Genomic DNA, 16,663 nt, shown 5'->3' on the forward strand with positions numbered 1-16,663 from the left:
AAGTACTGTTACATGAAACTTTTTTGTTTCACACATATGTGTATATACGATGCTAGATCAAGATGTCACATTTTTATTCTGGATCTCCATTAAAAAAGCTTGAAAATCGTCAGTTTAACTCATTCCTGACAAGGCGTTTAATGAAGTATGTGTTCAGTCTTTGGATTCTTGGCATCCCCTCGCACAAAAGACCAGAACCCAAACTAGGTGCTTTGTCATCGCGCTGCAAAGTAGTAACTTTAGCATAGCCGCCCTTTGACTCTGCCTGTGTGCTGTTTGTGTTGGTTGTTTCTCATACTGGACCAGTTCCCCTTGCCATTCATTCTTTCAAATTGTTCCCAAATCAACCCCTTTCCTCTCCCAGCTGTACACATAGGGAATACACTCTTGTAGATAGTTTTAGCAGTAAAAAAAGGGAATCTAAGAGTCTGATGTCAACAGAATGTGCTGTAGTCCACAGGGTCTCAAAGAGTCAGACATGACTGAGCAACTGAACAACAGCAAAGTGTTAAATAGTAGCCTAAGCAACATAGAAAGTTCAATCGCCTTTAAAAAAAAAATCTAATGTATTCCAAAATCAAATAGAAATTATTTTTGGATTATGCATCTTCTTGTTTCCTTCCATTATCTTGGATCATTCAGTTCGGTTCAGTTGCTCAGTCGTGTCCAGCTCTTTGTGACCCTATGGACTGCAGCTTGCCAGGCCTCCCTGTCCATCATCAACATCCAGAGTTTACTGAAACTCATGTCCATTGAGTCAGTAATGCCATCCAACCATCTCATCCTCTGTGGTCCCCTTCTCCCGCCTTCAGTCTCTCCCAGCCTCAGGGTCTTTCCCAGTGAGTCAGCTGTTCGCATCAGGTGGCCAAAGTATTGGAGTTGCAGCTTCAGCATCAGTCCTTCCAATGAATATTCAGGACTGATTTCCTTTAGGATGGACTGGTTGGATCTCCTTGCAGTCCAAGGGACTCTAAAGAGTCTTCTCCAACACCATAGAGCAAAAGAATCAATTCTTCGGCGCTCAGCTTTCTTTATAGTCCAACTCTCACATCCATACATGACCACTGGAAAAACCATAGCCTTGACCAGATGGACCTTTGTTGGCAAAGTTTGGATCATTAAGAACATAAATCCACAGAGGTATTATTTCTGGTGAAATATGAATCCTGGATTCCCTTCCTCCTATTGTGCTGAATATTCTTTTCCTTTTCAGTTGTTTCTTTATCTAATTAATCTTAGCCCTGTCACTCATCTTTTTGCTACTGCACTATCAAAACATACATCGTACTTTCACATTTCTTTCATACTTATGCACTATTATCAGTGATCTTCTAATTGCCAAATCCAGTGGGGTTTTTCTGCGTTTTTATTCATCTCTCTTTGTTTTATTTGATCCTCCTGTTCATCCTGTCTTTACTGAAACTTCCTTTTTCTTCCCATGATTTCCATAGTAAAGACGACAAAATAGTTTTCATGTCTCCCGACTCTGGTGACTCCTTTCTGGTCTTTTGTCTCTCTTACCCCAGGTTGAGTCTCAGCTTCTCTGACTCTGTGTCTTCCTAGAAGTGGGTGTGCCCCAAGGCACAACCAGTGATCCCCTAATTTTGTTATTTTATGCTTTCTCCCCCAGGAGTCTCTTCTACTTTTATGAGCTTCCTGTGACTTTTATGACTGTGGTCCCCAAATCTTTTTCCGTCCCTCGCCCCTGCACCTCTGAGTACTTGGCCCATATCGCTAATTCCTGCTCTGACATCTCCTCTTTGATACGCTAATAAATCCCTTCTGTTTCACCCAAACCCCTCACTAAGCTGACTGACAGTACTTACTGTCATAAAAAAAAGTTTGTGCCTTTTGACCTAATATTTCCACTCATGCAAATGTTCCAAGTTCTAAGGGAAAAAAAACCAGCTATGCACTCTGGAGCCAGGTTTCCTGGATTTAAATTCTACCCCTGCCATTTACTATATGATCCTAGGCAAATTGCTTAACCTCTGTGTGCCTCATTTTCCAGATCTGTCAAATAGGTACTTTAATAGTATAGGTTGATATATGGATTAAATGAGTTATTATATAAAGTAGTTATAACAATATGATATGTGATAAGCACTGTATAAATATTAGCTGTTACAATAGGCCTTACTTTAGCTTTATTTATTTGTAATAGTTAAAAATAGAACAATCTAGAAGGAATGCTTACTAGATCAACTTAATGGAGTATTATGTAGCAAAGCCTTCCTCAGTGATCAATGCAAAGAAATAGAGGAAAACAACAGAATGGGAAAGACTAGAGATCTCTTCAAGAAAATTAGAGATACCAAGGGAACATTTCATGCAAAGATGGGTTCAATAAAGGACAGAAATGGTATGGACCTAACAGAAGCAGAAGATATTAAGAAAAGGTGGCAAGAATACACAGAAGAACTGTACAAAAAAGATCTTCACGACCAAGATAATCACAATGGTGTGATCACTCATCTAGAGCCAGACATCCTGGAATGTGAAGTCAAGTGGGCCTTAGAAAGCATCACTATGAACAAAACTAGTGGAGGTGATGGAATTCAGTTGAGCTATTCCAAATCCTGAAAGATGATGCTGTGAAAGTGCTGCACTCAATATGCCAGCAAATTTGGAAAACTCAGCAGTGGCCACAGGACTGGAAAAGGTCAGTTTTCATTCCAATCCCAAAGAAAGGCAATGCCAAAGAATGCTCAAACTACCACACAATTGCACTCATCTCACATGCTAGTGAAGTAATGCTCAAAATTCTCCAAGCCAGGCTTCAGCAATATGTGAACCGTGAACTTCCTGATGTTCAAGCTGGTTTTAGACAAGTCAGAGGAACCAGAGATCAAATTGCCAACAACCGCTGGATCATGGAAAAAGCAAGAGAGTTCCAGAAAAACATCTATTTCTGCTTTATTGACTATGCCAAAGCCTTTGACTGTGTGGATCACAATAAACTGTGGAAAACTCTGAAAGAGATGGGAATACCAGACCACCTGACCTGCTTCTTGAGAAATCTGTATGCAGGTCAGGAAGCAATAGTTAGAACTGGACATGGAACAACAGACTGGTTCCAAATAGGAAAAGGAGTACATCAAGGCTGTATATTATCACCCTGCTTATTTAACTTCTATGCAGACTACATCATGAGAAACGCTGGACTGGAAGAAACACAAGCTGGAATCAAGATTGCCAGGGTGTATATTATCACCCTGCTTATTTAACTTCTATGCAGACTACATCATGAGAAATGCTGGACTGGAAGAAACACAAGCTCGAATCAAGATTGCCAGGAGAGATATCAATAACCTCAGATATGCAGATGACACCACCCTTATGGCAGAAAGTAAAGAGGAACTCAAAAGCCTCTTGATGAAAGTGCAAGTGGAGAGTGAAAAAGTTGGCTTAAAGCTCAACATTCAGAAAACTAAGATCATGGCATCCGGTCCCATCACTTCCTGGGAAATAGATGGGGAAACAGTGGAAACAGTGTCAGACTTTATTTTTTGGGGCTCCAAAATCACTGCAGATGGTGATTGCAGCCATGAAATTAAAAGACGCTTACTCCTTGGAAGGAAAGTTATGACCAACCTAGATAGCATATTCAAAAGCAGAGACATTACTTTGCCAACAAAGGTTTGTCTAGTCAAGGCTATGGTTTTTCCTGTGGTCATGTATGGATGTGAGAGTTGGACTGTGAAGAAGGCTGAGCACCGAAGAATTGATGCTTTTGAACTGTGGTGTTGGAGAAGACTCTTGAGAGTCCCTTGGACTGCAAGGAGATGCAACCAGTCCATTCTGAAGGAGATCAGCCCTGGGATTTCTTTGGAGGGAATGATGCTGAAGCTGAAACTCCAGTACTTTGGGCACCTCATGTGAAGAGTTGAGTCATTGGAGAAGACTCTGATGCTGGGAGGGATTGGGGGCAGGAGGAGAAGGGGACGACAGAGGATGAGATGGCTGGATGGCATCACTCACTCGATGGACGTGAGTCTGAGTGATCTCCGGGAGTTGGTGATGGAGAGGGAGGCCTGGCATGCTGCGATTCATGGGGTCGCAAAGAGTCGGACACGACTGAGTGACTGAACTGAACTGATGTAGCAAAGACCAAATTGTGAAGAGTATGTTAACATGGAAAATGTTTATGATATACTTAAAAGATAATATTTTTGGATAGTGAGAGGGAATGATGTTTTTTCCCCTCTCTTATTTAATGTTTATGTAAAAATTAAAACCTCAGGAATGGGATAAAAAGTCCCTCATCTAAATTTGCTTTCAGTGTTAACCATCTCTCTCCCAGGTGTGAAATGTGAGTCATCCTTTGACTTTATTCTCCTTTCCCCACAGCCAGTCGCATGTTTTTTAGACTCATTTCTTTGTGTTCTCATTATTGATACCATGTCTTCCTAACCCTAAACCTTGATTATTGTGGTCATCTTTTTGACTTATTTCATTTTCCCATTCCATTGTGTTCACCATCGTGGACTCATCTTTCTAAGTTATCATTTTGTACACATCATGTTCCGCTCATAGAAATCTTCATTGCTCTTTGTTATTTAGAGGTTGAATCCCAAACTCATTAGCTTGGCATTTAAAACCTGCAGCGGCTGGGCTTCCTTGGTGGTCCAGTGTTTAAGAGTCTGCCTGCCAATGCAGAGGACACGGGTTCAGTCCCTCATCTGGGAAGATCCTGCATGCCACAGAGCAACTAAGTCTGTGAGCCACAAATACCGAGCCTGTGTTCCGCAATGAGAGAAGTCACTGCATTGAGAAGCCTTCACACTGCAGCAAAGAGTAACCCCCGCTCTAGAGAAGGCCTGTGTGAAGCAGCAAAGACTTGGACAGCCAAAAATAAATTTAAAAAATAAAATAAAACCTGCTGTGGGGACTTCCCTGGTGGTCCAGTGGCCAAGACTCCGCCCTCCCAATGCAGGGGGCCCAAGTTCGATCCTTAGGAAACTAGATCCTGCGTGCCACACCTAATAGTTCACATGCCACGACTAAAAACTCCACAGGCCACAACTAAAGAACCCGCATGCCTCAGTGCATGCGTGGTAAGTCGCTCCATCATATCTGACTCTTTGTGACCCTATGCACTGTAGACTGCCAGGCTTCTCTGTTCATGGGATTCTCCAGGCAAGAATATGGAGTGGATTGTTGTGCCCTACTCCAGGGGATCTTCCAGACTAGGAGTGGAACCCCATCTCTTAGTCTCCTGGGTTGGCACGCGAGTTCTTTATCACTAGCGCCACCTGGGAAGCCCTGCATGCCACAATGAAAATCAAAAATCCTGCGTGTGCCACTAAGACCCAGTATGGCCAAGTAAGCAAATCTTTAAAAGATAAAAATAAAACCTGCCGTGGCCAGCCCCTTCCCTATTTTTTCAGTTTTATCTTTTAGCTATTCTCATGAAAAAAACCTTTGGTTCCAGTCAAACTACCTTTTTATAAATCCTCTGCAAATTTCTGCCAGCATACCTTTGCTCGCACAGTTACCTTGCATGGCTTTGCCTTTCGCCTTCTCTCTACCATTCATGCCTTACTCTTCCCTAAGTGTCCACCACCTCTTGAGGCCTTGACCACTTGGATTCTTACTGATTATACTTGCCTCTGTATAACCTGTAGTACCAATTGACTACAGCAGGTGCTCTCAGGATGTGCTTTTTGAGACATAGTATCAGTCAGCTAAGTAAACATAGCCTGTAACTCTGCAGAATAAGTTTTAGGTTCTCAAAGATTTTGAACCTCACTATAGTGTGAAGGCAAATGATTCTATGGTGTTCAGGTAAGCTGTGAACTAACTATAGATGAATACAGTTTTTAACATGTTGGCAAGGAAACAGTCTCTATTTGAGTCCAGTCTAAATCCATAGGTGTTTATTCTGCTTTTAGATTCTCCTGGGAACCAAAATTCTGAACTGTGGTTCCCTCTGAGATTCCCTTACAAGGTAAAAGACACCTAGTTCACAGGTTTGTCAGAATGAAAGAAGGAAAACTCTGACTTGGCCTTTAGTATTAACTAGAGATTTGAGTTAGAAAAGAGCAAGTTCATTCATTTAAGGAAGAGCCTATTTCATAGTTCTTTTCCTAGTTGGGAATTTTTAGGGGGTGTACTTTTGCTTTTAAAGGGAATTAAAACCAAATGATTCTGGGTTAGTATGAAATTTTAAGTTCTTGTTTAATTTCCCAGCGCCAGCAGAAACTTCAGAAGGAACGTCTCATGAATGACTTCTCTGCAGCCTTAAACAGTTTCCAGGCTGTGCAGAGAAGGGTGTCTGAAAAGGAGAAGGAGAGCATTGCCCGAGCAAGAGCTGGATCTCGTCTTTCTGTGAGTTTATTTCCAAAAGAAGACCTCTGTAAATTTCAGGATGTTCTTTCCTAAGTTTAAAAAAAAAATTTTGACCATTTGTCTTTACTTTCTATCCCTCCAAATAATAAACATGGACATTAGCTGCTATGAAAATGTCAGATTGGTATAACCTTTGTTAAAAAAGTGTATATACGGTCAAAGACTGGAAAGGAGTATGCACAAAGATTTACAAAAATGACAGGTAGAATTATGTGTAATTTTCTTTTTCCTTTCTCATTGTCATATTGATCTTATGTTAAAAGCTTTTTAAAAAGAAAGGATAAATCCGTTTCCTAGAATGTAGCAGGCTAGGTTATTTGGACTAGCCTTCTCTTTGAAAAGAATTAACAGATACTAGATTTTAACAACCCAACATCTCAAAAATATTGAAGAGCCATGAAAATATTAAGATCAAAGCCTAAGAGAAGGTGTGAACCCATAGAGATAAGCAGAGCACTGAAAAAAACTACTTTTCCACTGAGTACATTTACTGAGGGCAAACGTGAATTCAGTTTTGATGTCCTTATGGCATGAAGTCAAAGTAATGGGTCCATGCAAGGTGGATATTGTAAAAGAAGGTGCTGCTCAAATTAAACTGGGCCCTAAAAGAAATGAAAAGTAAGCCTTCCTTTCCCCTAGCAGACTGCTAAAAAGATTGCGTTAGCACTGAGGACGGCAAGAGGGAGGGGAAATCCAGACAGTAAATTGTACCACAGAGTAACCTTCAGGCAGATTTGCTGTCCAAATTCATACCACCTGAATGGTCCAAAGGCCTGAAGCTTCCAGTAGTCGTGGTCTGGTCGAGTACCTTCGTGCCAGACAAAATCATCTCTGTTCAGACACCTTTATTCTAGCCCCCAAAGAATACCGGCAAATAATTTCTGCAGTGTAGTGCACAGCCCAGGGTACACAAAGGATGAAATGTAACAGGGACTTTCCTTCCACCAGTGGTAGTGAGTTGAAACAACCACTGGAAAACATTTGACTGTAACTTCAGAACTCCTTATGACCCAGCCGTTCTACCCCAGAGAACTCTGTATGTTTGTACCAGGATATAAGTACAGGAGTGTTCATAGCAACATTATTTGTAGTAGTCAAAAATCAGAAACACTCCAATGTCAATTAACAATAGAAGAGATAAATATGTGGTGGTACTATAATATATTACAACAGGGAAAATGAACCATAGTTATATTTACATCAGGGATGGATCTGGCGTGATCTAATGTGATCCAATCAAAGCATGAAAGAATACAAACAGTATAATTCCATTCATGTAAAATTCAAAATCAGATACAATATTAAATATTGATATGTATCAGTATTTTAAAAATACAAGAAAATGGTGGCCAAAAAGCCAGGATAATGGTGACTATGGAGGAGAGGGAGGTGGTGGTTATTGGAGAAGGGCACAGAGGTAGGCTTTAGGACACTAGCAGTGTTTCGTTTCTTGATCTGGGGAGAGAGGGAAAACTAATAATAATTTTAAAAACCCCACTGTATTCCTCTGGGTGGGTATAATTTTGAAATTGTCTTTATTTTGCTTTTTGATTACTGTTATCATAAAAAAAGGGAAGGTTTTTTTTAAAAATAGATTGCTCTTTTAACTTTTTTTCTTGGTTGTTAAATTACAAAAATAATGTATCATTAGACTGATTTTTGAAGTCACTTTGTCACTTTAGAACCTGATATGCTTTAAAGGTCTATTTTTTTAAAAAAATCTTTACAAGTTCTGAAAATTTGTTTGCTTGCATGTTTTCAATTCTTCCTCTTAATCCACCTATCTCCAAATTTTAAAATAAGTTATCACTGTTATTAATTTTTATTCCTTTCTCTTACCATGTTCTCTCCATCCTACTTAGTATAGTTTTGATTCTGAACCCAAAGTGGAGTGCAGATTGGCTTTTGACTACTTCACACCTATTTCTCAGTCAAGACAGATTGCCAGAGCCCTGTGTCATCTTATAGATCCTATCAGAGCCAAAGGATGTTGCTTCTTCATACTGTAGCTAAAGGAGGCCATTGTGTGTATGTGAGTGTGTGTGTCTGTGTCTGTGACATGTTTGTGAATAACAGCAGCAATGATGCCATCTACTTTCTAGGCGGAGGAGAGGCAGAGAGAGGAACAGCTCGTCTCCTTTGACAGGTAAAGGAATTATTCTAAGGTAGATAGTTGAGATGGGATTTTATACTTTATACTTACTTTCAATTTTAAAAATGAGTGAGAAAAAAGGAGGAAAAATAAAGGGACCCCGGGGTCAGTTCAGTTCAGTCGCTCAGTCGTGTCTGACTCTTTTGCGACCTGATGGACTGCAGCACGCCTGGCTTCCCTGTCCATTACCAACTCCCGGAGCTTGCTCAGACTCATGTCCATCGAGTTGATGATGCCATCCAACCATCTCATCCTCTGTCGTCCCCTTCTCCTCCTGCCTTCAATCTTTCCCAGCATCAGGGTCTTTTGCAGTGAGTCAGTTCTTCGCATCAGATGGCCAAAGTATTGGAGCTTCAGCTTCAGCATCAGTCCTTCCAATGAATATTCAGGACTGATTTCCTTTAAGATTGACTGGTTTGATCTCCTTGCAGTTCAAGGGACTCTCAAGAGCCCTGGGGTAGGTAATTTATAATCCATCAAATTAAAAAAGTCAAAACAGTGGGCTTTTCCATGATCTTTGAATTATGAAAGGGATAATTTCAAAGTGAATAAAAAATTTTCAAGAAATCTCTGATGTCTGTGTGTTGAGGAGAGGGTTTGGCTCAAGAGGAATAAATAGAGACCCCCAAAACCTACAATTTAGGAGGGCTGAAATTTTACCTGTAATTCAGATATAAGTTCTTCAAAGTTCCTGGGTTTCTGTTTACTCATCGCTAAAATGGAGGCAACCCTGGAAAAAGCAAATGATTTTTTATCTACAAGACATCTCCTTTCTCCTCCAAACTGAATTAATTAATTCCATAGAAATGTATTGATGGTATTAGTTCAGAACATAAAGTATTTTGTCACAGGTATGCATCTGTCTTGCTGTCACTATACTGTGAGCACCTCAGAGGCCTGGAGTGCTCTCTCACTCAGTTTTGTATCTCCAGCACATGGAGAAAATTCTCTAAGTATTGTGGAGATGGCATGTGATTTATGTGTACTACTGGAAAGGTGCTTAATACTGAATTTTCAAAGTGCATGTCTCGTAAGTCATATGCCTTTCTTCTAAATATGGTACCAGAAAAGAAGAGTTGTAACATTTCATTAGCTTTTTCATTTTGGTTTTCTGTTATGAGACATTTAACAGCCTCAAAGAAATCCTTGAAAACCAGGAGATATGATTCTGTCAGACTAATTGGTGAGGCACTGACAGGTCACTTAACCTGCTCTTCTCTACCCATTTAGTACCTGAGATGGCAACACATTTTGCACTTTGAGAGTGCCCTGGGAGAGAATGGGCCAGAGATTTCAAATCTCTGCCCGCTTCTTGTCTAGCAAGATTATAGAGTATATCCCTGAATGGAAACAGCAAGGAGTCCCATCCCTTGTAATTCTGCCTCCTCTTAGTTTTGCCCATGAAAGTTGAGACTTGGTTTTCTTGGTGTTACCAGTTCTTTCCCTCTGGATGTGAAGAATGTAACCCCTAGGGACTTGTATTGTTACCAGAGGACTTGGAGGCCTGGTACTGTCTTTGGACAGGCTCTGCTGACTCTAGAGATGATATGTCTTAGGTCCACCTTTGCGGGGAGGAATCAGCCCATGTGCTTGTCTCCCTGCAGCCATGAGGAGTGGAACCAGATGCAGAGACAGGAGGATGAGGTGGCCATCACCGAACAGGACCTGGAGCTTATTAAGGAGAGGGAGACGGCAATTCGGCAGCTGGAGGTGAGGGCCAGGTCATGTTTTTTGTTTGACTCAGTGTATCTGCAATCTGGTTTTTCTCTCAGTGATTATGAGAAAGGATGAAATGAGTTGTACAGTTTGCATATTATGTCTCAGTGTAATCATGGTGAATTTGAACTACTCTTACGATCGTGTCAGGATTCCCTGGTACCTCAGCTGGTAAAGAATCCACCTGCAATGTAGGAGACCCTGGTTTGATTCCTGGGTCGGGAAGATCCGCTGGAGAAGGGATAGGCTACCCATTCCAGTACTCTTGGGCTTCGCTGGTGGCTCAGCTGGTAAAGAATCCGTCTGCAATGCGGGAGACCTAGGTTCAATCCCTGGGTTGGGAAGATCCCCTTGGAGAAGAAGGGAACGGCTACCCATTCTAGTATTCTGCCCTGGAGAATTCAGGCCACAAAGAGGATTCAGGGTCATAAAGAGTCGGACATGACTGAGCAACTTTCACACTTCACTAGGATGGTATTGGTCATGGTGCCTGAGGATACCTGGACCCCCTCCTCAGTCACCATATTTTATATGGTCTCCATGGGAATACCCATAGAGAACAGAGCAAGGCCAACAAATATTTTATTAAGACATTGTCCCCAAACCTCAATGCCAATCTCTAGGTTCGGTGGGCCTCTACGAAGAGCCCTTTGCTTAGTCTGAATAACCCAGAATAAAGACAGGCCAACAAATTTCCTCCATTTTTGTGCATCCGAAAGTCCAGTCCCAAATTGTGGGTATCCCATCAGTGCGTCAGAGAAACGGAACAATTTTTGAGGTGAGGGTTGAGAGAGAGGTCTCAAGGCCTTTCTTACCTGAGTTTCCAACTTTAATTTTTTGCATGATGACCAGTAAAATATCCTTAAACATGAGTACTTTTCTCCATGGAGATGGAAGACTGCCATCTTGGGGGCAGTGTGGGGAGGAGGATTGTAGAGAGGAGAAACTTTGATCTCCTCCTTGACCTTCGTCTGTGGCAGTGGTTCTGAACCTGACTGCACTTTTAGAATCACTTGGAGATTTTTTTTTTTTAATGCCCCAGCTCTTCTCATCCACCCACCAATTACTAGTTTGAACTGCGTGTGATTTTCTAATTTTTTTGTAGGTTAAAAATAGACAAACATCCACAGGAAGCCCTGGGTGAGGCCATTTTTTATCTTACAAACTTCCCAGGTAATTACAAAGTGCAGTCAAGGTTGAGATACACTGCCCTAGAGCCCTCTGTTTTTTTATTCTTGATACTTCTTTTTTTTTTTAGTTTATTTTTTTTATTGAAGAAAGTGAAAGTAAAGTCACTCAGTCGTGTCCGACTCTTTGCGACCCCGTGGACTATAGCCCACCAGGCTCCTCCGTCCATGGGATTCTCCAGGCATGAATACTGGAGTGGGTTGCCATTTCCTACTCCAGGGGATCTTCCCAACCTAGGGATCGAACACATATCTCCTTTGTCTCCTGCATTACGGGTGGATTCTTTACCGGCTGAGCCATCAGGGAAAGCCTGAAGTTTGACTTCAAAGATGTCATGTATTTTCTTTTTCATCTATTGCTACTAATCATCTAATTGATTCTTTAACATGAGAAATCCCATCCAGCCGAGAGTAGAATGAGATGCGTGGAGCTGAGGAGAGGAGTGTCATGGGCACTTCACATTCAACAGAATCAAGGTCTAATTCCTTAGCCGTTGCACTTTCGTGTCCAGTCATTTCCTGCATCTAACATGCAAACCCTGCTCTAACAGTGCAGCAACACACTCTGGTGTGTTTCTCTTCTGCTCCCACTCTATCCTTCCCACACTCTGGTCACCAAATATGTGTTTTTTCCCCCACATCAGGCAATTCTGCCACATTATCACGATGTGCTACAGTGCAACTTAGTTCTAATACTGTCTTCCTGGAGTTAGCCTCAGATCCCACAGATTGAAAGTTCAGTCCCACAAGACTGACCCCCTTTCCGAGACTTCAGGTGCCAGTCGCAAATCCAGGTTGTCACCTGTGCTTCTGACCAGCAGGTTGGAAATTGGAAGTTCTCACGACCCCTTCCTTGGGTTTGATTAATTAGCTGGAGCAGCTCACAGAACTCAAGAAAACAGTTTACTCATTAGGTTACTGGTTTATTATAAAAGGATACAGCTCAGGAAGAGCCAGACGGAAGAGATACATAGGGCAAAGTATGTGGCCAGGGGTACATGGCTTCCATGGGGCTTCCCCAGTGGCTCAGTGGCGAAGAATCTGCCTGCAGTGCAGGAGATTCAGGAGACGCGGGTTCGATCCCTGGGTCAGGAAGATCCCCTGGAGGAGGACATGGCAACCCACTCCAGTATTCTTGCCTGGAGAATCCCATGGACAGAGGAGCCTGGTGGGCTATAGTCCATGGGGTCACAAAGAATCAGACACGACTGAAGTGACTGAGCACACACATGTGCATGGCTTCCATGCCCTCTCCAGGCCCACTACACTCCCCATATCTCCATGTGTTCACTAACCAAGACGCTCTCTGAACTTCTGGTTACATAAGCATGATTGATTAAATAATTGGCCTTTGGTGATTGATCTAACCTTGAGCCCTCCTCCCCTCCCCAGAGGTTGGAATTGGGGCTGAAAGTTCCAACCAACTAAACACCAGGTTGGTTCCCAGGCAAATAGCCCCCATCCTTAGGGGTTTTCCAAAAGCCAAGCTATTAACATAAACTCAGGAGTGGTTGAAAGGGTTTGTTTTGAATAAAAAAGGACATCTTTATCTCTTTTATCAGTTAGAAAAAAATTTTAGGAGCTCAGTGCTGGGATTGGGACAAAGATCAAATATATATTTCTTATATCATAATATCACACCCATGTTATAGCCAAACTGGGCTGTTTGTTCTTTAACCAAGTTACCTTTCTATGTAAATGGCTTCTTAAGTCCTGCCTCTTCTGCCGTAGTCTTCCTTCTCTGCTTGAGGTAAATGCTATACCATTTATTAGTCATTTACCATATAATACCCTTTCTTCTTATCTTATTATATACTGATCCCTCCACCCCACCTCCACCCGCAGATAACTATTATTAAGCCCTTTTATACTGACAGCAACTAGCCAACTGTCCTAACTATAGTAGACTCTTAACAAGTAACTGAGGTGCTGGCTAGAACTGTTCTTGCCAAGTTGTGATCAGGAAGTCATTGCTTTGAAGGTATCTTTTTTTTAATTGTAGCATCTGAGAGGCAGCGAATTGCTTATTGAAAGAGTGTGGGCTTTAGGAATATCATCCTGGCTGCAGTGCTTAGTTTCCTCACTGATGAGTTGTATGACTAGACAAGTTACATAACCTCTCTGAGCCTCATTATCCTCAAAGAAGACACGAACTTCATAGAGTTACTGAATGATTAATTCAAACATCGTGAACTTTTAAAAAGATTATTTATTTATTTACTTGTGACTGTGCTGGGTCTTTATTGCTACCCGAGGGCTTTCTCTAGGTGCAGAGAGCTGGGGCTGTTCTTTGTTGTGGTGCGCAGGCTTCTCATTGTGGTGGCTTCTCTTGTTGCAGAGCACAGGCTCTAGAGTGCAGGCCAAGGATCAGACGTGTGTCCCCTGCCTTGGCAGATGGAGTCTTTATCACTGGACCACCAGGGAAGCCCATCACGAACTTTTAATTCTCAGTTTTGCCACATGCTAGCTGTGAGACCTTAGGACAAGTCATTAAACCTCTTTGAGCCTTCACTTTCCTCTTCTATAGAATGGAGATAATACATGTCTTATTGGTTGTCATGAGGACCAGTTACGCACACACGCTAAGTCACTTCAGTTGTGTCCGACTCTGTGCGACTCCATGGACAGCAGCCCACCAGGCTCCTCTGTCCACAGGATTCTCCAGGCAAGAATCCTGGAGTGGGTTGCCATTTCCTTCTCCAAAAGACCAGTTAAGTAATAGTTACTAATAGCTAACACTTACGAAGTGGTTATTGCATAGTTCTAAGAATTTTTTATTTAGTACTTCTGAAAACCCTATGAGATGGGTACTGTAATTGTCCACATTTTAGTAGGGAGGTCCAAAGAAGTTCTTAATTTAAGGTTGAACAAGACTGTGGAGGGTTAACAGTCCTCTGTAACTGATAGGCTCCAAGAGACTGTACTTCTAATTACCTACCTGGCATAGTACTCTGCATACAGAAGTCACTTAGTAAGTGTTAATAATTACTTTATTTTCATTTTCTGTTTATAGAGAAAGCATGATTTATAAGCTTTAAAAACACACGTGTTATGTTAATAGCCAGAACTTTAGGTAAGTAGAGGAAATGAATCTTCCAACATGTTACTTAATGTTGGTTAATTTTTTTGTGTGTGTGTTCCTTAGGCTGATATTTTGGATGTCAATCAGATATTTAAAGATTTGGCCATGATGATCCACGACCAAGGTGATCTCATTGGTATGTATTATTGATACCTTTAACATAAAGGTGAGTGGATAGTTTTTGTATGCAAAGAAGTCAGTAAGCTGTGTCTTAGAAATCTAGGAATACCATTCAAAAAATCACTAAATTCATTTTCTTAGAGATTTTCTTACATTGTCAAATGTGGAAGTTAAAATGAAGCTTCCATGAATAGTCCATTCACTTGCCATAGCCTCATGGTAAGTCTTTGGCTGTTTAGGGAAATAGCTGTCAGCTTCTCAGTTTTTATCTGCAGAAACTTGCACAACTATGGGATTCGAAACCCTTTTTTAAAAAAACTTTTTATTTGGAAATAATTTCAAGTTCACAGAAAGTTGCAAAAATGAAAATAACAAGGAACTCCTTTATAAGCTTTACTTAGATTTACATCTTATTAACATTCTACCCCATTTGCTTTTTATTTGCACTCTATATATTTACCTGATTTTTTTCTGAACTGTTTGTGGATGATTTGCATACTTCATAACCCTCTACCTCTAAATAATTCTTCAGTGTTTATTTCCAAAGAAGAGGGCTGTTCTCTTATGGGGCTGGTAACTTTTGATCTCATGGCTGGATAGTTGGAGTGATGGTTGTTAACAGGACCCTTAGCATCAGAATTCTCTTCAGTTTGCAGTCTTGAAACATCCGACTGTGCTAAAACATCCACTGCCCTTCTTTTTTGCAGACAGCATAGAAGCCAACGTGGAAAGCTCAGAGGTGCATGTAGAAAGAGCCACTGACCAGCTACAGCGAGCTGCTTACTATCAGGTAAAAGCAGGTACAAAAGAAAATCCCTCTGTGCTGTAGTCTCTAGGGGCCGTCGGAGTCACCGACACTGAGCAGCTGCAGCCGTTTGTTCAGTCTTAAGCTGGAGGCAGGTAGTCATAATTGCCATCGCAGCTCCATTTTTAGTATTTTCCTTTGCAGAGATCTACAAAAAAGGCATCAAACTTTGAATAAACTGACATAGAAGCCTCTTAGCTACAAAGGTATCCCCATAAGCTAGCATGATACCTAGTTTGGGGTAAGGCTAATTTTCTAACCTACACAGCTGAAATTTGTTTCAGTTAGGATAGTAATAGTTACAAAGTAGGACTTTGCAGATAATGTATGTTGACTGTTGCCACAGAAAATGGACAGAGACTCAACTTGGACTGCTGTTTATGTATGACTTAATTGGGGCTTATCATATGGGGGTTATTTTGCTGTGAACACCTAGGGGTTAATTGTTCTACTTTCTGTAAAGTGGTATTTTTCTACATATTATTTGAAACTCTGGTTTTACAAACTTTATCCGGGTCTTCACCTCAGTTTACACATGTTGTGAATGAGGTCCTTCTCATTTCTCCTCAATCTGGTGTTGCATGGCTTTTTAGAAACAAATAGCATTTAGTCATTTACCATGTTCCTAAGACAATTTTATTTCCCCGGGACTGTTCTTAAAGAAATTGTATTTAACAATAGTTTCCTTTTAAAAAGTGAGTGATGACTTTAATATCCAACAGTAAAGAACAGTCAAGTAAATTATATACATCCACTTCATGTTATTTTATGTGGGAAGTAAAAGAGATGTTTATGAAGAGTTTATAATGTCACAAATTTTATTCTAAAATATTGAGTGAGAAAACCATCAGACATGATACAGTATGGTCCCAATTATTTCAGATAAATGTGCCTGGATAAAAGATCAGAAGGAAATACAATTAAAATGTCAGCTGTTTTATCTGTGGGTAATTATTTTCTCTTCTCCTTGTCTGTTTTTTACAGTGAACATAAAATTTTATAATAGGTATAAAACCTTTATTCAAATACACATGTACAAATAACTTATTTTATAGCAAATAACACCTTGCAACATAGATATAAACAGTGCCTTTGCAAATTGTATTTGGGAGCATTGAATGAGGACTTGCACTGCTGTCTAGCACTGGTACCTTGAGATTTTTGAGAAGGTGTCTGCATAATCATACACAGAGTTTAATTTTGCATTACCAGGAGGCCGATTGATGAAGCACTCTTGGAGTCTTATAAAC

The 16,663-nt window shown here is 40.9% G+C and overlaps 1 protein-coding gene across 2 annotated transcripts in view; it reads left to right on the forward strand.

Moving 5' to 3' along the window:
• STX12 (syntaxin 12) overlaps positions 1–16,663 on the forward strand; it is a 35,576-nt gene that overhangs the window by 17,622 nt on the left and 1,291 nt on the right. For both annotated transcript variants that reach the window (XM_086331002.1, XM_086331009.1), the window contains exons 4-8: positions 6,193–6,330; positions 8,454–8,497; positions 10,108–10,213; positions 14,552–14,624; positions 15,316–15,398. In XM_086331002.1, coding sequence (XP_086187128.1) covers positions 6,193–6,330; positions 8,454–8,497; positions 10,108–10,213; positions 14,552–14,624; positions 15,316–15,398 — 444 coding nt within the window. The remainder of the gene's footprint in view (positions 1–6,192; positions 6,331–8,453; positions 8,498–10,107; positions 10,214–14,551; positions 14,625–15,315; positions 15,399–16,663) is intronic.

Source organism: Bos grunniens, chromosome 2 (assembly GCF_055505025.1).
Source record: "Bos grunniens cultivar Pamir isolate PY7600 chromosome 2, Bosgru_T2T1.0, whole genome shotgun sequence".
Lineage (NCBI taxonomy): Eukaryota > Metazoa > Chordata > Mammalia > Artiodactyla > Bovidae > Bos > Bos grunniens.